This window comes from Jaculus jaculus, chromosome 7 (genome assembly GCF_020740685.1).
Source record: "Jaculus jaculus isolate mJacJac1 chromosome 7, mJacJac1.mat.Y.cur, whole genome shotgun sequence".
Classification (NCBI taxonomy): domain Eukaryota; kingdom Metazoa; phylum Chordata; class Mammalia; order Rodentia; family Dipodidae; genus Jaculus; species Jaculus jaculus.
In genome coordinates this window covers 17,842,099-17,867,584 of record NC_059108.1, presented here as the reverse complement: position 1 = coordinate 17,867,584, position 25,486 = coordinate 17,842,099, and the positions used below count along the sequence as shown (strand labels likewise).

Below are 25,486 nucleotides of genomic sequence, written 5' to 3'. Positions count from 1 at the left end.
CAGAAAAGACCCCCCACCACCACCACCATTAACACAGACTAGTCCCAAGGTTCAGACAGGTTGTGTCCAAAAATGGCAAAGATTTTTCTAACAAGATATCACTGAGCAAGTTCACTTCTCTGAGCATCATCAGTTTCCTTCTCCAAACCAGGAACTTCTCCACCAGCCTGCATGGTCGAACTCTGGTTACGTGACGTGCTTCCGTTGATTACATCCATATCTGTTGTACTTCCTTAGCCTTAGTCTCCTTCAACTGATTAATTACCGAGCCCTATAGTTTTAAAATCTCGAATCTTTCTGAGTTGTTTCCATTAGCTTCACTCCCACAGTACCACCCTGTACAGGTGACCTGACCACCTCTGGTCATGGGACCCCCATGTGCCCTTCTCTTAGTTGACATTCTTGAAGCAAAGGCCTCCTGTATAGTACTGTTTCCCTCTAATCTGTTCTTGGCTCATGGTTCCTACTCAGAATCATTCACTGGATAAAAACCAAAGCCCTTTACATGAATTTTAATGTCCTTTACATGCATTTTAATGCTCTTCATAGTCCGCAGTGTTTTCCCACTGTGATCTTCCCATGTAATCCATGGCCAATGTATGAAGGTCCCTCCCCCCTGTGCCTGCCTCTGAAACAAGTGGTTCTCTGAACGTGAGACACATTTCCTTCATTGGGTCCTCCCCGACTTCCTGGACTTCGTTACCCACTGCTTTCTATGTAGGCTGCAGGCCAACCTTGACTCCATTAGTTCTTAGATATCCAGTAGGAACACCCAACATGTCTTGTCTCTAAACACTCTGTGTAATGATGAGCTGTCTGACTTCCCTGCAGCCTGCAAGTGTGGTGCAGTGAGAGGAGGTGAGAGCAAGGGTGCAGGCTATGAATCATCCATGTTAGCTTTTGGCCTTTTCTTGTCAAATTGCTCAGTATGTATCTTCATGATTCAATTTCTTCATCTGTAAAATGGGAAAAATAGCAATGCCTGTGCCATAGAATTACAGTGAGAGTTAGATGAGGTAATGCATACAAGAGTTGAATGCATTGACTGGTGCATAGAAAATAAGTCTACACTAAGCTGAGCTACCCACATAATGAGTACTTACTAAATATAAGCTTCTGCTTGTTTTGTTTTGCTTTTTAAGGCAGGGTATTTATTCCCAAGATGGGTTTAACTTTCTTCATTTCTACTAGCATGATAAAATGAGAGTTTCCAAACTGAGATTACAGCTCAGTGGAAGAGCCCTTGTCTGACACGTGTGTGGCTCTGAGTCTCAGGTGAATCCCAAATTCAACAGTGTTTGTACTGCGTTTACTTCCTATTTTGGTGCCTGATGACCTAAGGATATAAAATGGAATGAAAGTGGGCAAAATGAGTATTAAGCCCATAAAATATGTTCTCTAGCCAACCAGAAGGCCAGTTTCTCATCTGCTACCGGTGGTAAATTCTCTCTGCCACTGTGCTGAAGGGCCGTTTCTGAACTGTTCCCTTAGAGGCCGCTGGGTGGGAAGGCAAGGAAGATGAGTCTCCAACTTGATGCGCATTCAGAGCTCACGGGCATGCAAGCAAGGTCAAGCATTCTCCGTGTTCCATTGCATGACCACAATAAGATAAAACAGCAGCAACAACAAAAGCATTCGGGAGTCACCAAACAAATTTCAAAGACAAATTAGTGCATCATGGGGTATGTGGCATTGTTAAGGTCTTTGAAAAAGATGACAAAACAAGCCAAGGAGCGTCCCACTCCTCTGGGCTGTTAAGTTTTTTTTTTTTATGAAAACACAGTGTAGGGCTGGAGAGATGGCTTAGTGGTTAAGGCATTTGCCTGTGAAGCCAAAGGAACCAGGTTCGATTCCCCAGTACCCACATAAGCCAGATGCGCAAGGTGGTACATACATCTGGAGTTCGTTTACAGTGGCTGAAGTCCCCAGTGTGCCCTTTATCTCTCTCTAATAAATAAAATTAAATTAAGTTTAAAATAAAGAAAAACATGGTATACAAAAAAAAAAAAAATCAATCAATATTGTACCTTGCCACAGTTCTGTGAAGGGAATGTCCTTACTACCTGGAACTCGCCAGCCAGGCTTTAGAAGACTTATTGTCATTTTGATTCTCAGATGAGTCACTGGGGCTCTGGGCCCCCAGCAGGACTTCATTATGATTCAGTGCAAAAGACTGAGCCGGCTGGGACTTCCGGAGTGAGTGTGTCTGCTGGGGGGGTTGCACTGGCTCTGGCTCAGCGTTGGCATGAGGCTTAATTGACACCTTTGATGTAGCCTAAGACAGAACCCGCACCTCCCACTGCCGCCGGGAAGACGTCAGCCTTACGCAGGAAAGGCATCTGCTGATGAATCCTGCATCTCATTCAGCCTGCTCCGGGAGCAGCCTCAGCCATCCCTAACTAATCCAACTGTTTCCCCGTGTCCGCGGGTGCTGGGCTTACTGCTGTGAAAAGCGTTCGCCTCTTGCTATTGTCAGGTCAAACCCTAAGACCGTGTCCATGTTAGAGCTCATAGAAGGTAAGTGGGATGTACTGTCGCTCTTCTCCTGGCAGCGTTTATCATGTTCCCTCCAGAATGCATGCGACTCCTTCCCTCACTGTCGTGTGCATTTGTACAAGAAAAAGAGCGGCTGCCTAAGAGGTCTCCGTGAATCCGTGTCCTGAGGATGCTCGTGTGTTCTTAGAGGTGGTGCTAGTTAGAGCAAAGAACCGCATGCCTGCCTCCCGTGGCATCCTCTTGGCTGAGTGACGATGGGGTTTAAAACTTGAGTGCCCGGTGGAACTCTGGTGGCTGGAGCCTGTCAGAGAGCAGTTCTGTGTTCATGTTCAGGGGCAGCAAAGACAAACCGTGTGAAGTTCCTCAGCATCTGTGGCCAATTATTCTGTCCTGTTCAAGGAAAGTCCATCAGAATCAGACTGGGGGATGAACAGGACACGGATGAATGTAGGAATGTCTAGAAGTGAGTTATTAATTGTAACAACACAGTGATCTAATTTCTCAAGTCGGTAGGAATGTCAGTTGCGAGCTGTTCTAACTTTTTTTTTTCCATACCAGACAACTGGAGTGAAGACACTGAAAATGTCTCAAGACCTTAAAAAAAAAATTCCTAAAATTTCTCGGCTTATGTAAAACTATCACTAATAAGTTCATCGGGAAAGTTGTGAAAAGTCCATTTTAAAAATGATCGTGTAATCTGCTGTTGTATTAAACACAAGATTACTAGGACAGTGAAGATGTTTACTCCCTCGGGCTTTTCTTCATGATACACATAATAATGAGTCTTTAAATATTAGCAGATGTCCCTCTCTGGCTGCTTATTTCTCCAAGAAGATATGTCATGAAAATCCCTTAACATACCATTTTTTTTTCTTTCTGTGTGATTCCTTGTATTTCTAGTTAATGGAACCCCTGGTAGTCAGCTCTCTACTCCACGCTCGGGCAAGTCGCCAAGTCCATCACCCACCAGCCCAGGAAGCCTGCGGAAGCAGAGGGTAAGGACGCCATTAAGTCCCCACAGCACCCCACCCCCACACACCACCTATTAAAGCTCTGTTTGAGCCTTGGTGCAGAGTGGCACAGATGCCTGTAGTGACTGTTGCTTTTCTTCAGGGAATAGCCAAGCCAGAGCAGGAGGTACATAGTAGTGGGTCACCCACCGTGGCTGTGGTTTGGCCAGAACTCAGCTCATTCAATAGCTATCAGCATGTCCAGTCTTCACGCAGGCTGAAGAGAGTGTGTATATTTGCTGCTTCGTTTTTAAATACCCTCCTTGTTTTTTTGTTTTCAATTTGCAGACTTTATTGGCACTGGTTTTTTAAGTCTCCTGTATTATAGTAGGTTTTGCTAGATGCCATCAGGAATTGTTTAATCCCTTAAGGACAAATGCTGTTAATGGAGGGGACAGTCTTGGTGGGCAATTGTGCTGTGGCACAGGACAGTGGTCCAGAGCAGAGCAGAGAAGAGCTTATGGAGTAAAATGTAGGAACATAGGAAATATACTTCTGTGAATAAAACCCACATTTAGCACATTATCTTGCGTTTATTTTGGGCCTCTTGTATACTAGTAGAGAAATTGGCTGAATTTAGAGACCATTGTGAAAAGGGTGCTGGAAACAGTGTTCTGGAAACAGTGTTCTCCTAAGCAAGGGGGTGAGGGTTAAGTCTTGATTCAGAAGAATTATTGTTCCTGTGTCCTCGCAGCCTTTCCAGTGATATCAAGGCAAGAATCCGAGGATTGGAACAGGGATATGGGGAAGGCACAATGGCAGAAGTAGAAGACCCAACACAGTGCTGATTTCAGGAGTGAGGTGGGGATGTGTGCTCTTAGGAGATTTACATGATAATGTTTACTGAACATGTTAATAAGCTAGGGCCTCAGAGGCTACTGTATTCAAATACTAGATGCTTCAATCTGATTTATTATGACACTCTAAGTTTCATGAACTTAAGTTTTAGCTAAGATGGAAGCTCTCCTCTTTGAGTTTCCTACCCAGGTGTTTCTTTAGGCTGTCAAAACTGTCAGCCATTTCTAAGTGGGGACAAGAGACAATCAGCCAGTCCTCTGTCTCTTTGAACCTGTTATACCAATGATCAGGTTTGGAATCTTTCTCCACCGATTCGCCTGGCTTCAGGTGGAGCTTGCCTTACACTGATAAAGCCTAGGATTTGGCGTCATCTTCTCCCATAGCCAGACACCACCTCCTAGTAGTCTATCATCCTTTCTGGATGATTCTAGCAATCACTAATGAAGTGTTTGAGTACGAATTGGCCAAATTGACCCAGTCTCCTAAAAGTCTATGGTTCAGAGGAAGCAAGCATGGGTGTTCTTTTTCTATAAATATCACCCAGTAAGACTCCAATCTATTAGGGACAGCCATGGGCCTAGCCCAAGAAGGCCCACTTTCTGAGAATGTTCTCTGCCCTCAAGTGCATACATGCTCTGGAGAGTATACCTAGCATAGAAATCTCACTGGATCCTTTGAACTCACACTCTACATTTGTTGGTATAGCTAAGGTTTAGTTGTTGAGATTAAATTAACTGTGACTGAGAACCCCTGCTATAGATGAGAGCATGTCTACCTGTACGCTTATTGTGGGGATTCCCCCCCTACCGCATTCTGGGGAGACAAAGCTTTGCTCAGATGTTTTATTTGTTGGCAGAATGAGGTTAGAATTCGCATCTTGGCATTCTCTGCTTCACTAGGGTTTTGTTCAACTGAGGCAGAAAATTTCCATCCAGCGGTGCAGTCATTGACTTATATAATTAACACTTTTAGCACATGGGGAAGGATTATAAGGTGATATTTTCCAATGTGCCATTTATACTGCCACTGCCAGCATCATCCTTGACAGAGAAAAAATATATATATCCCTTATTTTAGGGGCAGACAGGGGTTATCACCATCTGAAAATATTTATCAAGCACATGCGAGGACACAGACTATTCAAAGATGGTTCTGTTTTCAAGCCTTTGAATTCATGGACATCCCCCACCCATGTACCGTGTCAGTGCATGGAGACATGCCCAGCGGCCTTAATGAGAGGGGCTTTCATCTCTGTGTGTAGAGACAACTGCATCAAATAACCCCTCCCAGTTAAAATGAGACCAGAATATCCCTAAAAAGTGATCCTGTTTCAAATTTGGATAATATTCCTCTCAAGTGGTTGGCTACAATCCTATGCAGGAAATACTGAAATAAGTGAAAGATGGCATGTGCTAAAAGAAGACACTTCAAAGAATAAATTAACTCTTTTTATTGCAAATTAGAAAACGGTAGCTACTTCTATTTTTTCCTTCTGTGTTGCCTAGTAACATAACCGGAAAACGAATTGGCAGCCCCTATCCCAAAAATCACACACCTTAAGAAGATCATAAGCTGTTACTTTCTTTACAAATAGAAAAATCTATATTTTACTTATGGTAATTATGATTTAATAAGCTGTTGTTATTCCCTTAAAATCACGCTTCTACACTACTTCTTTTGACATTTTTAGACTAGCCGTATGCAATGTCTACATGTCAGATTTTTTCTTCATATTTGAGAGGATGTACCAAGTCTCTTCTATTTTTCCAAAGTACAGTTATTTAAATTACTGTCTAGAGCATGTATCTGTTTTGCCACAGAAGCAAATCCTGGAAGCTCTTTTTCCAACCATGAGCTTGTTTTGGCCCTCCTTTTTAAGATATCAGGAAAAAATAAGTTGGGTTGTGGAGGTTGAATGAAGTTCCCTGTTATGCCCCCACATCACTGACTTTTGTAGGTTATCTGATCAGTAGATGATGTGAGGAGTGGGTGGTAAGAAAGTGGCAAAAAGCCAACTGTAGACTCTCTGCAGATCTGAGCTAGTTGCCTGGCTACCAACATTAAGATCTAGTAGCAGAAAGAGGAGGGAGGAAGAAGAGAAGAGATGAGATGAGATGGGGAGGGGGTTGGGAAACTGGTAAGAAAAATTGGGAAGAGATGGGGGTGGGATCATTATGCAGCCTCCCAGTCATCCCCGCATAAAGTTTTGAAGGGACAATGTTGGGTTTACCCTTGGCACAAATGTTCCCGTTGAGTTGCTTCTCTGGGACCAGAATATGCTGAATATCAGCTGGCGTGCCCGATAAATTATTTTGTGAGGTAAGCACATTCCTTTTTTTACCCAGAATGGGAAGAAAATGTCCATGAAAGGCTTGTCTAGACACAGAATAGCAGAGTTGGTCTTGGCAGTCAGCAAGAAGGAATTCACGACAGATCAGACAGCGTCACTTTACCTGCCAATAAGACGAAACGATCATCATTTTGAGTTATGTAGATTATTTGTCTATTGTAATCTTTCCTGTTGCCCAAAGCTGGTGACTTTCAAAGGTCTAATGATGTTAGAAACCAAGGATGCCCATTCCAAGTTGCTCCTTGCAGAGCAGCAGGGCACCCGTGAGAGCCTAGTAAACGAGTCTGTCCTGCCCTTCATCTTACAGGACCTGTACCGTCCCCTCTCATCGGATGATTTGGACTCTGTAGGAGACTCAGTGTAAAAGACACAGTGGAGCAATGTATATGGTTTGTGATTGGGTGAAGGTTTCGCATTTCCTAAGCAAACGCCTAACAGCAAAAATACACAAAAGAGTTTTGCATACCTTCAAATGAGAAAGATCAAATCATGCAAAAGTAAATGTGCAGGCATTTTATATGCACAATTTTTATCCTTGAACAAAAGATGTTTAAAGATATCTCCCTCACTTGACCTGACTGGGAGGAATTTGAGCCAGTACTGCTCAATCTGTGAGGGTTTTTTGTGTGTGATATTTGGTTCTACATAAATTTCATATATGGACCCAATGTTGAATACAAGAACTACCCTAATGATGTAGCATTACAGAGTCATAAATTTCTATCAATCCAACTTTTTAAAATCATAAGTACATAGGTACAATTTTTCTGTGATTACTACAAGGCAGAATAAAAATGGCCCTAGCAGACATATTTTCTTCGCAAAGGTATATTCTTTTAAAAATTTGGATCCTGATTTTTTTTCAGTTTTTATATTGAAAGATAATTAAGATACATAATTAGAATTTTTCCCCTCATAGTAGAAAAAATTCCTCATAATCTGCCAAGTTAATATAACATTGTGGGTAGGGAAATCTCATGAGGATCCATCACCTGAAGACTAACATTACACATTCAGGATGTAAGTTTTACTTTTTTTTTTTCTTTCTCAAGGTAGGGTCTTGACCGGCTGACCTGGAATTCCCTGTGTAGTCTCAGGGTGGTCTCGAACTCCCACCTACCCTTCTGCTGACTCCCAAGTATTGGGATTAGAGGCATGTGCCACCATACCCCTAAGTTTTACTTTTTAAAGTTATCTTTTGTAAGAATAGCTTAAATTGTATGGCCCATACAAGGACCATGAGGACCTTGTATGCTGTCATTGGTATAAGTTAAGTAATTCTTTCCTACAAACATATATGTAATTTTTCAAATGTGTGAATTTTTTTTTACTAAAACAAAATTGAATCTGCACTTTTTCTATCATATCAGTTTGAGAATCAATTTTTTTAAATGGTGCTATATACACTAATCCCTAAATATCCTAATCTTCATTCTGATAATAGCCTGAATTTTATTGTTGTTTTGGAATTATTCATATGCAAAACTCCTTTTGTGTTAAACTGAGTCTGATTATAACCTCCTGTAAAACATTAACCAACTAATTCTACTCTTCTTGTCCTCTATTTTAAAAATATAGTCAGCTTTGCTGAAATACAGAACAATTACTTTTACGTCTGAATGTTTAAAGAAAAATTCTTTAATCTGTACGGTCCTGTGAGCATTTACTTTTACTGGCTCCAACACTGACACTTTAAAACTTGGGAAGCATGGCTTTCATAGTCTCCAGGCTTGACATAGCTCAGTAGGTGATAAATTAAAAATGTAGGATGCCATTTGGAAGCTTTTACTTGCAATTTCTTTCAAACTTTACTTGAAAACAATTTCAAAATGCTTGATTCAAGATGGAAAGGAATTTAGTTGTCATATACTTTTAAATGTTATTGATTTATCTCCTTGGAAAATTGTTCAACCAGCAAATTTTACCATCTGGTCTACAGTTACCTATGGTACCATCTCACTTGACAAGTAAATAAAAAATTCCAACCAAAAGAAAAAAGAAAATGAAACGTCCAGGCTCCCTAACAGCATTTGAAAACAGCCCGATAATAATTAGTGCCTCATTACCCTGTCTGTTGGAGGAAAAGGCACTTCTTTGGCATGCCTTTGGAGAGCTGCAGAACTCTTCCGTCTTGAAAGCACAACCCACAATCCTACCTGCTCCAGACATAAGGTTTTAAAACTGTTTCCAATAGACATGAACAGAGAGTCCTGCTGAGATCAAAAGGCTGCCTTGCCTTAGCTCAAACAGTAAACATCTGTGAGGCTGCCTATGCCGGTGTCTGTTTTAGTTATGTCTTTGTAAAATGCATTACTTAATACAGTTGAGTTCATAAAAGATTAGTATGTATTTGACTAAACTGTCAAAAATGCATAGAAAGCAGTAGAACAGTTAACTTAAATCTGCTGGGGTCAGCTGGTCCAGAACAAAAATAAATTCCAGTAATTTCAGCTTCCCTGTGCTGTCAATCTTATGGACAACTGCCACTTAGAGAGCACCAGTAAACACTATTGCTCTGGATAAGTAGCAGATATCGCCAATTGATATAAAGCCCATGGCTTTGTTTAGACACGGCATAAAGAAAGTGGACTTGTACTAATTGCCGATAGATATCATGGCCAACTTTCCATTCAAGCAGTTCCAAGGGAAATGCTATTCCACAGCATTTAATCTTTTGACCATATGCCTTTTATTAAAGGACTGTTCAGGGGCAATATATATCATTTACTTTTTGAAACTAAAGTCCCTCAGAGATTGAAATAGCACACCGTTTATAGACTTTGAGAACTTTTTCTATATAGGGAAATAATTCTATTATACTAAAACAGAAATGGGGAAGAAAAAAAGTCCTTAACAGCAAACAAGAAGGCTTTTTTTTTTTTTCAGCTCATTGGTAGAACCCAAACGGTGGTTCATAAGCACTTATAATGTGCTTATTTATAGAATTTTTTAACAAAATTAGACACTGAATCTTAAAGTTGCTCTCCTGAGCAAGTAAGGACTCCTTCCAGACAAGGCCATACTTCTTTGCCCTAAGGAGAACCCTCAAACATGCCTTGTGGACTTGCTGTACTTGAAAGTTTTGAGGCTTTGCCATGTGCTCACATTTTTTAGAGATAGATATCATTAAAAAAAAAAAAACTTGTTACAAATATTTCCCTGATTTCAGCATTTGAAAAGCTCAAAACCTAGTGTTCTATAAAATGTAGAGTTTAGTGTGAACTCAAACGACTCTGATTTTGAAAGCCATGTGGAATATTCTTTGTGTCTGACTAGTCAGTGAAGTAGGTGGGGGTCTCTAGGGGTCTATGTGCTGCCATAGATGTTGAAAAGTCTCATGTCCACCCATGTGTACACATCCCTGTATACATATATGGGACCATCTAAATGTTTCAAAACAAATACCATGTTCTGAAAACATTTGAACCAACGCTAGCATATGTTCTCTAGGCTAACCAGCAGGGCATTTTTTGCTTTGATCCACTACCCATCGACACGTAATTGTGCTTTAAAAAAAAAAAAATGCAGTGAAGCCCAAAGCCCAAAAGCCACATTTCTTAATAAAAGAGATGAATATTCCTTTAAAAAAATTAAGCCCATATATTTTCGCTGATGGATTACTGAAGTTTCTATTGTGGCCATATATCTGTACAGGTATGTTGGTGTTGATGTGAATTTTCAGGGCTCTATGTGTATGTGAGTGTGCCTGTGTAAACACCTGTGCGTGTATAGAGAGTATAAATAGTGAAATGCAGTATTTGTGGCACAGCCTCATAAGTTACTGGCTCTTGTAGAATTGTGCATAAAACTTTGTGTCATAAAGTTCTACACTGCAACATAGTAGTTGGATGACTTTTCAAGTTCAAAAGCTGTTTGCTAAACTAATATAATAAAGTGTTCCAAGTTATCCAAAAATAAGTTAAGCCCAGATGAACAAAAATTTAAAGCCCAAGAAAATCCAATATTAACTATAAAATACACAATATTTTTATAGTAACTTCTTTATATTCAATTAACAATGTGATTGAATGTAATAGTGATTTCCTTTTGTGTGTAAATTGATAACTATAGTGATTTTCAATCAATATGCATTGAAAACCCTAATTTATAGAGTTATGAGCTGTGATATGCTGACATAAATTTGGAAAACCATTCCAAATGCATTTTGTTTGGAGTTGGTTTGAGTACAAAGCCAGATAACCTGTAAGGCCATTCTGTATGCTCCTTTAAGATGCTATTGTAATCTGCTAAAATATTTTGAGTATACTTGCTATGTGTGTATATGTTTAAACAAGCATACACACACTTGCAATTGCTAATTGACTGAATTTACTCTTTCTGTATATATTTGCTTATCGATACGTATTTGCATTAGCCTTACTAGCCCCTTGAACCATGCATGACAGTGGAAACCGTATTTGATCGAGCTAGCCCATAGAGGAATAGTATCCAAATCAGAGATATAATGAGCTCAACATGCAAACTGCCTGATACAATATGTTAAACTGTCCCCTGAAAAAATATTTGAAATTTTGTGCCTATAATGCATGCGGGAAAAGAAAAAGAACTCAGGGGCCCTCACTCTAGTTTTAAGGTGCATGATATGGGATGTGTTTAAAATGTGATTTGTAGTATAAAGATGGTAGATAAATCTCAAGGTAGGAGAAATGACGCATGTACTACATGGGTGTTTGTGTTTGTGTATGGCCACACAATGTTCTTGAAGCCAAGGGTAGTAGGTATGTGAAGTCAAAGAATAAGGAAGTTATTCTTATTGTGATTTTTCTTTTGAGGAATTTTTACTCATCACCAGGCAAAGAATTCAGTTTATTTTTTTCTGAGGATTCTTTGAAATACTATGAATGTTATAATTTGGATAATTTTTTTTTTACAAAGAGTTTATATACCACTTAGAGTTGGAGTTGCTTGGATGAGTATTCTCTTCTTTAAAAAAAGAATATCTGATGTTAAAATGGTTTAAACAGCAGTGTATTTGGAAATTAATTGAGCATATTCAGAGTTTTGCAGACCTGAGAATTAATGATGTTTTATTGAACTACCCAGTTTGGAAAGTTTCTATCCTTTTGTGCTATTGGTTTCATTGTAAAATGTTGTATCTTGTGCTTCACTCTAAGCCATGTTACTCCTCCTGAACTTAACTTTGTGACACTTACCACCTTAGCATTACTATATAATAAACAGGAAAAATCGCCTATGTTGTTCAGTGAATTTCTTTCAGAAAGCTTGATGGATAGACACTGGAATTGAAATGACCATGTGGGTAAGGGTCACCATCGGCATCATGTGTGTCTTCTTTCCTTCTCTCCCTTCCTTCCTTTCTTTTTTTTTCTTTCTTTCATTTGTGTGTATTGCAAGTAACATCAGCAAGTGATATTTGCAATATTACACAATTGTACCACATAAAAGTGTTAATTACTGCCAATAAAAACAAAGTAAGATTAACTGATGAAATTCTATTTCATTTACTTAAATTACAACACTGATATGCTTTCTTCTCAGGGTTACCTTAATTCAAAGGTGAATTTCACAGACAAATTGGAAAACTAGCTAGAAAAACAACGAATTAAAATGCATTTTTAAATATACTAGCTGTCTCCTGGGCTTAAAAACATTTTCCCCAAGGACATGGAATTTCAGTGAGAAAATGAACATGTATTTTGTGTGAGTATGTATGTAGGCAGGATGTTTGTTATACAAGTACTGGATATATAGTTAATGAATATGTATAATTAAATAAATAATGACAACATCCCATTTTCATCTCTTCTTCCTCTCAGTAAGCCAATTTTATTATTAACAGCTATCCAGTCTTTTAAACCAACTTAGTCATTATGAAATTTTAGCTCTTCATTTGAAATTTTTTGCTCTTCATTCTTTGTTATCAATTTGATTGCTGATCCCATGAAGTTTGCTTAGACTGAACATACTGTGAAGAATGTGGACAGAAGAGTTTGAAAGCAAAGTGTTACTCTGTGTCATTTCAAACTGTGGTTTATTGGTCAGTGCAGGTTTAGGCCATCACTGTGCTGTTCTCTAGACACTTGGGAACTAAACAAATGCATGGCTTTTTATTTACATGGAATCTAATATCTCAGATGCTCTACATTAAGATTATTTCTTGTTTTTTAAATATTTTTATTTATTTCTATGGGAGAGAGGCAGAATGAGAGACAGAGAGAAAGTAAGCATGGGCAAGTCTGAGCCTCCTACCTCTGCAAACAAACGCCAGGTATATGTGCCACTTTGTGTATCTGGCTTGGCACAGGTACTGGGGGATCGAACTCAGGCCATCACACTTTGCATGTAAGCACTTTTAGTCCCTGGGCCATCTCTCCAGCTCTAAGATTATTTCTTAATGTTGTTATATTGGCTCATTTTCAAATTTTCTGTAGACCTAAAGTCAAGGTAACCCAGGCAACTTTTAGAGTTTTAATAATATTTATTACTTATGTTTTCTTCATGAGGATAATCTAGAAATTATAGGACAGTAACCACTTACTTTCTAAATTCTCCTTAAATACTTCCCACAACAACATTAACTCAGCAAAGTTAAAACAAGGTAGAATGTGAAATACAAATAGTGAAAGGCTAAAGTTATATGAGAGATTTGTCTACATTGATTGAAACAATTGTATCATTTGGATATATTCCAAATCCCAATGCAGTTTGGACCCAGGCTGAGTGACAACATTAATATAAGTGGCATGAGTAACTCATAACATTTAAAAATGAACTGTTTCTTTTACTACATAGTCATCAGATACAGCTTGGTAAAATGTGGTTAGAGCTGTTATGTCAGCTTTCTCACTTACTTCAAAAAGTGTGATATGTTCTCCATCTGCTATGTGATCCCAAACTAAATAACCACACTTAGGATGTGTTCTTACTTAAGGAAGTTCTTTTATGAAGGTGTACTGTAAAAGCATCCAGGTGTCAGCAACCTGCCCAAATGGTTCCCATTAAATCGCCGGGAGGTGATGACATTTCAAATGTCACAACGCCTCTCAGAGCAGTTAATTGCGTTACATTCTAAAATAACTGTATGTTTGGTGCTATAGGCCCAGATGCTTTAGAATTAGCAAACTGGTCGAGGTAAACATAAAATCTTACCAGCATGTGCCTTCTAAAGAGATTTTTTTCTGCTTAGATATTGCAATTTCTTTTAGATGCAATCAAAAATATAAGGGGACCTTTCATATTCTGTCAGTTAGGAAAAAAAAAAAAACCCAGCTGGTTAAGCTCATTCAGTCAATTCTAAAGAACAAGAACTTATATATGTTGTCTTTACTGGTCTCAGAAAATCCTTCAACCAGATTTGCAAATAAGAGGCAAAATGTTCCAGGAGGATCTAAGTATATTTAGGTGGGTTAGAACCAACTATACTCAAAGAAGAAAGAGAGAGAGGGAGAGACAGAAAGGTATTAGGTGACCCCCCCCAAAAAAAATTAAGATAATGAAGCAAAAAAAATTTAAAAAAAGCCACAGCACCAACCTCTCAAATAAGGAAATAAGACACTCCTGCAGTAGTCCCATGCAAGGTTAAAACTGAACCCCAACCACTGACAAGCCATTGATCTTGAAGGGAATTAATTTTCTATTCAGAACAAAGCAAGCTTCCTGATGTCCTGCACTCCATCAGAGCACACCACCACCACACACAACTTCTTTCCCTTTTTTTTTTTTAAAAAGTTTGTTTATTTTTATTCATTTATTAGTGACAGAGAGAGAAAGAGGCAGAGAGAGAGAGAGAGAATGGGTGCTCCAGGACCTCCAGCCATTGCAAATGAACTCCAGATGCATGCGCCACCTTGTATATCTGGCTTATCTGGGTCCTGGGGGATTGAGCCTTGAACCAAGGTCCTTAGGCTTCACAGACAATTGCTTAACCACTAATCCATCTCTCTAGCCCAAGTTCTTTCCCTTTTGAGCACTAGATATGAAGGGGGATATGTTCAGTAGGAGTGTGGCCCCAAGACAGGGAAGGACTCATGATTCATGAAGCTCAGTCATGTGATGAACAAGGAAAGGAACTGGGAATATGCAAATTGAGAAAGAGTAGGCATGTGATTCATACCTGTCTCTAAAACCCTGATATGCTATCCTATGAACAGTCACACCTGTGATGGTTAACTTTAGAGATGTGAAAGAAAAATCAATGAAAAATGTCAAGGGATATAATTTCAACATGATGAAAAGAACACTCTCTACTTGGCTTCATATTAACAATTGAGGAGTCGCCCCAGGGAGTTTTGTGTTCAGTACTGGCTCCGTGGACAAAGGCTGTCTGTCCATCCACTGTGCTGGGCTATCTGCATTGGGGCATGTGGTTTATGGATGGAAATGGGATGGGAAAGGCAATGTTCCAGGTCCATTCGAGCCCAGAAGTTATTTGAGTTCCATCCTCATTGTGTGAGAAAAATGTATGGTGGTCACTATCTTACTTCTTTTAGAAAAAGAAGAGATGACACTCTAGAAGCCAGTAGATCTATTTATTCTACTTGAGCACAATACTAAAACTAGAATTTTACATTTTCAAAGTACCCTGTGTACAAGTAAATAAGCTTTTCTCTAAAACTATATATGTCATCTACTATTCTCGGACAGCAGGAAATTTGAAGTAGTATGGGTTATATTTTTTCCGAAACAGAGAGTTGAAAAACAGAAAGTAAAAGCAACTGTAGACATAAGCAAACTTATTTTAATCCTTACTTTACCAAAACAGAATAGAGCCTAGGAGTCCTTGAGCGGTGTGTGTCCACATGTGGACAGAGTGGAGCCGGCACTGGGGTACACTTTCAGGCCCTCAGACACCTGGAGGCACTGCTGAGAATGCAATCCATTAGTTGATAAAGCAGTTTACAGAGGAAATACATAGAAATTTGATAGGATGCTGCCCCTTTGGATCAGAGTTCTGCATCAAGAACCTGACATGTTTGTTGAGAGAAGCATTGGGGATTAAATATGTCAGCCATGAACATCTCTGTGGGAAACACACTACGGGTCTGGTAACTTGGGTGCATGATGAAAGAAGGTGTCTATTCATTCTCAAACAAGGAACACTGCATAAGAAGGCAACACCTGCCACCCCAAAATACAACGTGGCTACATTACAGAGCACCATTTGTGATACTGCTAATAGAAGTTCAAGGACCGGAAGAGAAGTTCTACAACTTAACCATTTACTTAGTGGTCTTCTGCCAGGGGCGCCCTTGCATCTGGAGTCACATAGGAGATAAAGTCTCTCTCTGTTCTGGGAGGCACACACCCTCCCCCAAAGTATGGTCATGTTAACGTTTATTTTCCTCAGTTACCAACATAATAAATCTGTCTTGTCTCAGCCTTCTGTCGCAGTATTGTAAGTCCAAGGTTTTCACAAACCAACATTCATAAAAGTCAGCAGAGCATGGCTTACTGGTTGATATGTTTACAGTTCCGTCAGCACAGTGGGTTATGAATCTGGAGTGTCACACTACGAAAAACTGTGTTTGCAGGTTAGAATCTCAATTCCTCTTTCCAGTCTGACATGTGACAAATGTGTGTTGGTGGTCACAAAGGGAGGCTGGAGGAGAAAAGATGGAGAAGCAGCTCAAATCCCTGAGTTTCTTGAGGGGAAATTTCTTTTTTATGATATTAAAACATAAGGGGCACATCCCATATTGTGTGGCATTCAGCAATGTACAACAGAGCCAGCAAAACCTCTATACCCTCTAGGGCAGCAGAGACATCTCCTGTTGGTATTCATGAATGTATCCAGTGGAATATATGCACCTTGTCATGCTCAAGAAAAAGTTCTATAGTGACTGGCTCAAATGGCCCCAGGAATGATTAGGTGGCAGATCTCCAATGACATAAGTCTTTTCTTCTTATTTTTTTTTTTAATAAAAACTAAAGTCGTTGAATTTCCCCTGTAGGAAGCTATTGTGTATAATGAACTGTATGGGTCCTCTTTCCCCCCTTGCTCTGTGCACTGTTAAGTCTGGATAGAACGGGGGCGGAGGTTGAAAGGGACAGGTAGACAGAGGACACCTAGCTCAAGCTTGCTTCTTGTCACCACGTCATTATCGATGCCACTACCGATGCTCTCTCCCTTCTCTCTGCTCCACAGCCAGCCAGCACCATGAGCCAGAGCCGCCCCCTCACCGTCTCCTGCTCCCATCAGCCCAACCAAGTGGATAAACCCAGGGCAACAGAAGGAAGATCTTTTAGGACAAGCTGTGTTCGCTCTTTAGAAGTAGCACTGTAGTGTATAGAATGTTCACTAGAGACATAGACAGAGAGCTGGGAAACATCCATTGTTAAAAGGACTGCCCCCTGGCCAATCATGATATTTGCCACGGACTGTGGTCTTCCATGTTTGCTCTCTGGTACCCTGTCTGTGGGTGTGGGTTGTTAGTCTCATCCAAACTTCAGGGCAGAGCCTGGCGTGGTGGCATATGCCTTTAATCCCAGCACTCGGGAGGCAGAGGTAGGAAGATGCCGTGAGTTCGAGGCTACCCTGAGACTACATAGTAAATTCCAGGTCAGCCTGGGCCAGAGTGAGACCCTACCTCAAAAAACCAAAAAAAAAAAAAAAAAAAAAAAAGTCAGGGCAATCTCCAGCCCAAGGCTTGAATTCGTATCTTTGTCTCAGATTTACAATTATAACATTTAACCAGCTGGTCACCTATTTACTGGGCGTGTCTTTTTTCTCAAAATAAGATGAAAAAAGAAAACACCGCGCCTTTACCTTTCTCCTAGAGTTAAGATAAAGCCAAGATTTGTTGTTTGTTTGTTTTTTTAAAAGAATATTGCATAAAAACAAATAGACTTTTTTCTTCTATTCTAAGAATAGAGAAGGTAGCAGATAAGACCAAAATGGTACCACCTCTGAGGCTTGGCTTGACAGTAGACTATGGAAGGCTGACATGAGATGCCTAACATTTGCCAAAGCCAAACTGAGCTCAGGGACTTTGAGCAAAAGGAATAAATCCTGGGACACCCAGGCTTATAAGGATTACCCTCCCCTAATCAGAGTCCCCTCTGACTGCTTAGTAGGAAGGGTGGGAGATAAGACCCTCATTGGGTAGTCTAACAACCTTGTTGAAGGCTGTTTCTTCCCTGGGAGGGGAAACAGCTAGCTCCTGCCAGTCCAGGCTCGGTGTGCCACATGGAGACTCAGTCACTCTGACCCGGGTATTTTATTCTTTGTTTCCATCCCTTACAGAGCTCTCAGCATGGCGGCTCCTCTACCTCACTGGCGTCTACCAAAGTCTGCAGCTCAATGGATGAGAACGAAGGCCCTGGGGAAGGTGATGAATGTGGGACTTGGTATCTGAGGAGAGGATGCAGCTTGTTAGGGGCTATAGGATGGGTTGGCTAAATCTACTCTTGGAAGAAATAAAAAAGCCCTTGTAATATCTGAAACAGAATGAATAATACAGTGCTCTTGAGGGTTGGTCACAACAGGGTAGAAGTAAGTTGGACTCTTGAGAAAGGGAATAGCCTTGATCTGGAGATAGTCTGCTTCCTCTGTGCAGATATTTTTCCTAGGAAGCTCAGCCACTTGTGTTCCAGAACTGCTCATGTATGTTAAAGACAGACGATTCTTGAGTATCTCAGCCCCGTGGGTGTACTCCAACTTAAAGAACTCAGTGTATAAAAATACGGCTTTACAAAAGCATTCATTAGTGACAACTGCAAAAAAAAAAAAAAAAAATACTCTTTTTCCTTTCAGCTAATTCACTTAGAATGTCTCTGCAGTGTGTGGCTCAACTCAATTAAGAGAAAGCGTTTAGGAAAGTCTGATCCTAAGACTACACTTTCAGATATCATTCCTATAGTGCGTTACTAGGGAAGTATGATCGTGTTACAATCAAGCCCCTGTTAGAATCAGCTCCAGTTGGGACTGGGAGAGATGGCTCATGTGCTAAAGCACTTGCTGTGGAAGCAGAGGACCTGAGTTTGGATCCTCCGCACCCACCTGCATAAATGCTAGTTGTGGTGGTGCACATGGAGTTCTGGCACCGGGGAAGAGGCAGAGATAGGAGGACGCCTCGGCTTTACTGGTGGCTCATCTAGCTAATTGATGAACTCTAGGTTCAGTGAGATACCATGTCTCAAAGAAGACAGTGGAGAAGCAATCAAGGAGACACCCAACATTGATTTCTGGCCTCTACACACATTCACCTACATGTGTATGAACATGCATGCTCCCACAAACACATAAAGAAAAAAGCAAAAAGAATAGAAAAGAAGCAGCTCCTTTTACTTGTCTTAGGTGATGAATTGTTATTTCCCCAAAAAGCACCCTTTGAGGGGAGCTCTTATATGAAGCGAGACATGTGATCTACATGGGACGCCATGCCTTCCTACCATGCGACATCAGACAGCTTTGCCTTTCTACGAGTTCACAGCCATCTAGAAATCCCCATTGTTCCAATGTGTTATGTTCATCTAATGAATTAATATGGTTATTTATTAAGCCTGGGCAGAGCCTACACCCTAGCTATCAGTAGCTGAGGGAAATCACAAGTACTCACTGTGCTCTGGAAGGGTATTCAGTGAGAACTCCCAGTGAAAAAGAGAATGCAGGGCCTCCTTCCATTTCCTATCTGTAAAATCAAACGCACCCCAGTGGCCAAAGACAGCTACTTCTAGAGTGGCTAAGACTCTGTCCCCTGGGAGATCCTTTGTGGATATTCAGAGGGTTCAGAGTGATTTGAGACATCCACAGCACCCCCACCTGCTTCCCATGGAGGAGACACAAGTTCTCCACGCAGACAAAATCTCAGGGGTTGTGATAAGCTAGGGGCACTGGCCCGAGCCCTGCTTTTATCCTGAGTATGACCTGCAGGGTTTTCTAGTGAGCCAAGTAGGGTGCCACCCGTAAGGAGGCAGAGGCTACACAGGTACTCAGGACGATGATAGCTGTAGCAACTGTCCTACATGTGAACAACACTTTCCAGAAATTCCGTCTTGAGTGGGGCAGACTGAGCATCACCATGAAGCCAACATGAAGGTGCTCACACAGGTACCTGACGATTGCGACTTCCTGTTTGTCATTCCCTGGTCACGCCCCACTAAACGATGACATGCAAGACTTACCAGAGAGAGCCCATTCACACCCAAGGCTCTCATTTTATTTTGACAAGAAATATCCAGTCTCAGTTTACATGGGCCTAGAAGAAGAGCACAGTTAAAATCCCCACTAGGCTTCCATGACATTTTGCATACGGGTTGCCTGGGAGAGAGCTAGGATTTATAACTTTAAAGCATGTACATTTTAGAGCCCAGCTTTAAAAGGCTTTTTATGCCCTTAACATGTTAAAGGTTATCCAGCATATTTATGGGACCTAACCATGGCTTATTTAGTTTTATAGCCTTGGATATTTAAAGCATTATTAGGCATTTGTAAAATATTTCAAAATGCATTTTCGGGGGGAAAATGTGTTACGTTAGTGGCACTCACATAATTGGAAGTACAAAACTCTTCTGTTCACAGACACAATAGATATTATAATTGAAACTCAACATCTGCCACGCAGGTTGCTGGTGAGAACATTTGTCTAAAATCTGCTCACTGGTACTGGCGAGGGGTGGCAATCAGGACTTCTCAGCTCATAGGGAATGTTACGGAGATCGTCATTTCAGGATGTAATAAAACTAAGTGTCCAAACAGCAGGCATTTGTCATACTTGTACAATGCCAAGCAGCCCAGGGTCCCTTAAGAACTGCATTTCCCTCCTGCATCACACACAGGAATCTTGTTTCTCTGAGCACAGTGGGTATTTAGTAAATGCTATTGATCAAATCGGCATGAAGTTCAAACAGCCAGATTTCCTTCCTCGAATCCCCACTGCAGCAGGATCCATGGCTGTGCTTACACAGGGGCAGGTGGACCCCGTAGGTTTCCTGTTGGTTTCTCATTTGTCTTGGTAGAAACTATTGAGTCTGTATAAGACCTGCAAGGGAGGGGAATGGCAGAAAAATTACCCGTGAATTCCAACTCCAGTCTATAAGACGATGCTTAAAAATGTGGCCCTTGTGCAACATCTGTGTCCCCATTTCCACCAATAAAAATGTGCCAATAATTCTTTCAGAAGTGTCCGAGGAAGGCTTCCAGATTCCAGCCACAATAGCAGAGCGATATAAAGTCGGGAGGACAATAGGAGACGGAAATTTTGCTGTTGTCAAGGAATGTGTAGAAAGGTGAGCAGAAGATCTTTGTGTGAGACGTTTAAAAGAAACACTTGGCATTAGGTTGTCCAAGTCTATGTCTATCTGCAGCCTGTAGCACACGTCGGATAAGTTAATGTCTCAATCCAGATGCAAGAGAAGAAAATCTTTTTAAAGCAATCAAAAAAACAGTCTTGAAAAATGTAGTGATTTCTAGAGACTTTTATCTTTAAGTTTACTTAGCAAAACTTTACCAGTTCTGTCAGGTTTTCATTTTATATTTTCAGTCATTTTGAATGTTCTTCCTACACTTTTTTTTTGAGGAACACTTTGTTGAGACCAGAATGTTCTCATATAGCACTTGATTTCTCATATGTACTATCATAAAATTTTATATAGCAATAACCTTGCAAGGTTTTAAAATTCATGTGCACCAACCCCAACACAATGGCTGATCCAGGTCTGCTGTGGGCCTAGGAAACACTTGAGACCATAGTCAAGGTTTTTGTTATATTTTTCAGTACTGCGGACAGAAGTCAGGGCTTTGTTCATGCTCAGCACATGCTCTATGATCACACTAATCCCAGTCTTTGGCTTTTTGAGACAGGGTCTCACTATGTAGCCCAAAGTGTCTATAAACTCACCATCCTTCTACATCTGCCCTCTAAGTGTTAGGATTACAAATGTGCACCTCATACCTGGCTTATCCCTAGATTCTAGATAACTAGTCAAGAATAGTCACTGGCAGATTAAAAAAACTGGAGCAGTAATAACTAATAACGTTATAGCTCACACTAAGGTGACCCTCAAAGCCTCATCTAGATGTCAGATTCAGTTACATTTTTGGGCAGTTGTTAGCAGTTAGTGATGTAGGCACTTGGCAGCTTCTTCTTAGAGCTCTAGGTTCTCTTAAAGGGACCCCCCCCCCTGGTTTTCTGGAGCTGGCCTGTGATCTCTCTGCCCCTCCCCTGGCCCCCGCTTGTTCTCCCCTTCAGTTCCTCTACCCTGCAGGAAAATTGCTCTGTTTTGCCACACCACCTTCAGAGAACATGTCAGGCTGGAAGACATCTACAGAAGAGCCATGCCCAGGTTTCCTCAACAAGCAGGTTCACACAATAGCGCTGAAAGTCCATCCGAGGCATCATGAAAACAAAACCCAAGGATTCTTTTTTTGTTTTTTAATTTTTTTGTTTTATTTATTTATTTGACAGTGACAGACAGAGAGAGAAAGAGGCAGAGAGAGAGAGAGAGAAAGAATGGGCTGCCAGGGCCTCCAGCCACTAGGAACAAACTGCAGGTGTGTGCACCCCCTTGTGCATCTGGCTTATGTGGGTCCTGGGGAATTGAACCTCGAACCAGGGTCCTTAGACTTCACAGGCAAGCGCTTAACCACTAAGCCATTTCTCTAGCCCCCAAGGATTCGTATTTGTATCAGTATCCACTAGTGTGCTTCCCTGCACCTTGCCAGCCTTTGAAAGACACTTCCCTTATTTTTCTTCTTTCGCTCTTAGACCCCAACAGCACCCACAAATATTGGCCTTTGATTGCCTGACCATCAAAGGCAGAGAATGTCCCTCTGCCATCTTTGGCCAAAGGCAGAGCAAGCATTGTGTACTGTGTATTGACTATCTTCAACTTCTAATATCTCAGTACAATACAATATCTTATTCCTAGCATGTCAGTATTGATGTTCTCATGTTATCAAAAGAAAGACTGGAGAAATTAAACAACCAAGGTCATTCAGCTCACAAATGCTTAGATTAGCAAATTCATGCTTTCAACCTGTGGCATCCACAGCTTCTAATAACAAACTCTTCTCCACATTCTAAGCAAAAAAAAAAAAAAAAAAAGTAATACTCCTTGTACAAATAAGATAGAAATTAAATCAGAAAAGCCATTCCAGGACTGGCTAGTGTGCTTGCAGGATGAGTGTGAGTACTAGAATTTGGATCCCCACAAACCACATAAAGCCAGGTGCTGGGGCATCTGTAATCACAGGGGCAAGAGGTAAAAAGGGAGACAGAGTTAGGAGGACACACTCATGGATCAGCTAATCCTGAATGCAAAACGATGAATGAAGACGGACCTTGGCTCCAACAATGTGGAAAGTGAGGGTGAACACCCACAGTCACCCTCTTACCTCCATACACATGCTATGGCACGGACACGCCTACACTCACCCGTGAACACATTCATATCTCACATGGAAGGAAGGAAGGAACGAAGGAAGGAAGGGAGAAAGGGAGGAAGGGATGGAGGGAGAGAGCAAGAAGGAAGAGGGAGGGAGAGGAGGAAGGAGGACAGAAAGAGAAGGGAGGAAGCAGAAAGGAAAGAAAAGAAGAGTCAATTCTCAGGGTCGGGTGTATATGCATGGGTGTATATGTTTATATAATTTTATATTAAGTTAATGGTATTGCTAATTGGAAAGCCAACATTTTTTTTTTCGCATTATTCCCATTATAGTAGATAATCTCATTTGTAGCTACTGCCGTGGCCTTTCCCTGTAGAGTGTCAGGCCATTTTGCAGTATTCATCGTCTGTTAGCTGGCCACAGATTAGGACACACATCTCAGCCTTCCATGCCTAGTCTGTCACACTGGATATTTCCCATTCCAACATCTAGAATTATTATTATTATTATTTTCTTTCTAACTTGACTTGCATTTATTTTGCATAATTTCACATCTTGAGTCTCCCTGTATGAAACCCCAGAGTCTAAATACCAGATTGCTCTAAAAGTATTAGCATTCAACTCCCAACTGAGCAAGGCCACATAGCTGGTGCCCTCTCTCCCTACAAGTATCATGAAACATTCTTTTAATATTTCCCAGAGGTCTAAGAAAATAAAAGCAAGCTAAGAACATGGTGAATTGCACACATTACCTGTGGGTTTCTTCTTCCATTCTTTTTTTTTTTTTTTTTTTTTTTTTGGTTTTCTGAGGTAGGATCTCACTCTAGCTCAGGCTGACCTGGAATTCACTATGTAGTCTCAGGGTGGCTTCGAACTCATGATGATCCTCCTACCTCTGCCTCCCGAGTGCTGGGATTAAAGGTGTGCACCACCATGCCCGGATCCTTCCATTCTTTTAAGGATGAATATGTATTAACAAGGGCAGGGACGCCCCCTCCTCTGTTAAGTAAATGCTATCACAGGCAAAGGTCGCCGTAACAGAGCCAAGTAGGTCTTCCCTGTTCGCTATTGCACCTCTATTAGGTCCGTTGAGATGTCTGTGTCTGTTAACTTCAGATTTTATATCAGTATGAGACAGGGGTTCTCTGGGCTTCCGAGTCCATGGCCTTGCAGAATCAAGGCAGTGCGGATTGCCATGAACACCCACATCTCTAGAGGAAAACCACCCAGAAGAAAATGAGGAACTTTCCTCTAGTGGGGAAAAGAAGCTTCAAAATTATTATTTTATTCTGATAGTCCAAAGATTTTATCATAAAAATGTAATGTTATTGGGTTTTATTTTATTTTATTTTGCAAGCTAGCACCATGCAGGGCACGAAAGTGTTGTGGGAGAAGCAAGTTTTAGAAGTAATATGCATAGGTGGCTTCTAAGATATCCTTGTAACCCATTTTGTAATACGTGTTTTCTTAATTTGTGTACAGGCATCCTCTTCTTGCTCTAGCTATGAAACTAGGGAGCCCCTGTAATTCATTGTATTGAAGACTTTAAGACCCCTATTTTCCAAATGTAACTTCAGTTGATCTCATTTCCACAGCATCCATATGATTCCCTACAATTAGCTTTTTCATCATTATGCATAAAGCTAGGCTCTCTTGGTCTTGCTCTGAAAAGAAAGCTTGGTGCTTGGGAAGTGGTGGTTTAGCATCGTGTTCTCTGGCAATATTGTGTCCTAAAACAGTCCTTAGAAGTGTTGATGCGCATTATGAACCCACTGCAATGTAGCACCATGAGTGAACTCTCCATCATCCAAGGAGGAGGGGTCATGTTGCTTGAGCTGTAGGGGAAATACTTGAATTTAATATTGCCATATAACTTGGGGAACCTGGGTTGATTTAACTGTCCCTTCTATTTTCTTTTTATGACTGTCAGCCAGTGAGTCTCAGAAAGCTCTGGAAATGGCTTTTGTACTTTTCTATCCCCCTTGAAAGTACTATTCCTTGGTTCTCCAGCAGAACTCACACCCAGGCTCTTACACAGAACCAAAACCTGAAGAGTAGGATCTGTTTCTTGGAAGTCTTCAATATGACCTTAAGAACCATTCAGAAAACTTTATAGCCACTGTCACAGAGAAAAAAAAATCCCCAAGACAGGGGCACTGGGCATGGCAGCTCTCACTGCAATCCCAATGCTGCTGTGGCTAACACAGAACTCCACAGATCAAGGCTACCTTGGCCACATAGTGAGACCTTGCCTCAAGGAGAAGCAAATAAATAAAAAAGACTGAAAGAAAGGGGACAAAACCTCACATACCACTCTATATTTCTGTTTGTAATTTCCAAGAGAAGTGAGGAGCAGCTTATCAGAAAGGGTTAAACATGGTGGCAACAGTGGTAGTATTTTTTCGTGTCAAAATCTGGCTACGCTAGCATATTCGCTGTCTTTTTATTTGGAAAACCCAAAAGCATTTTACCTGTTTCTTTGTAAAGGAGGCAAAGAAGAGTTTGTCATATAATAGGCATACCAGG

At 40.8% G+C, this 25,486-nt stretch overlaps 1 protein-coding gene across 5 annotated transcripts in view; it reads left to right on the top strand.

The window, feature by feature from the left end:
* The window catches only part of Dclk1 (doublecortin like kinase 1), a 380,545-nt gene that overhangs the window by 291,689 nt on the left and 63,370 nt on the right, over positions 1–25,486 (top strand). For 3 of the 5 annotated variants that reach the window (XM_045154295.1, XM_045154297.1, XM_045154296.1), the window contains exons 6-8: positions 3,397–3,491; positions 17,879–17,963; positions 20,754–20,862. In XM_045154295.1, the coding sequence (XP_045010230.1) occupies positions 3,397–3,491; positions 17,879–17,963; positions 20,754–20,862 (289 nt within the window). Of the gene's footprint in view, positions 1–2,336; positions 2,518–3,396; positions 3,492–6,961; positions 11,868–17,878; positions 17,964–20,753; positions 20,863–25,486 lie in introns of those variants that run through there. The other 2 variants (XM_004660006.2, XM_045154298.1) reach the window with 2 other exon arrangements.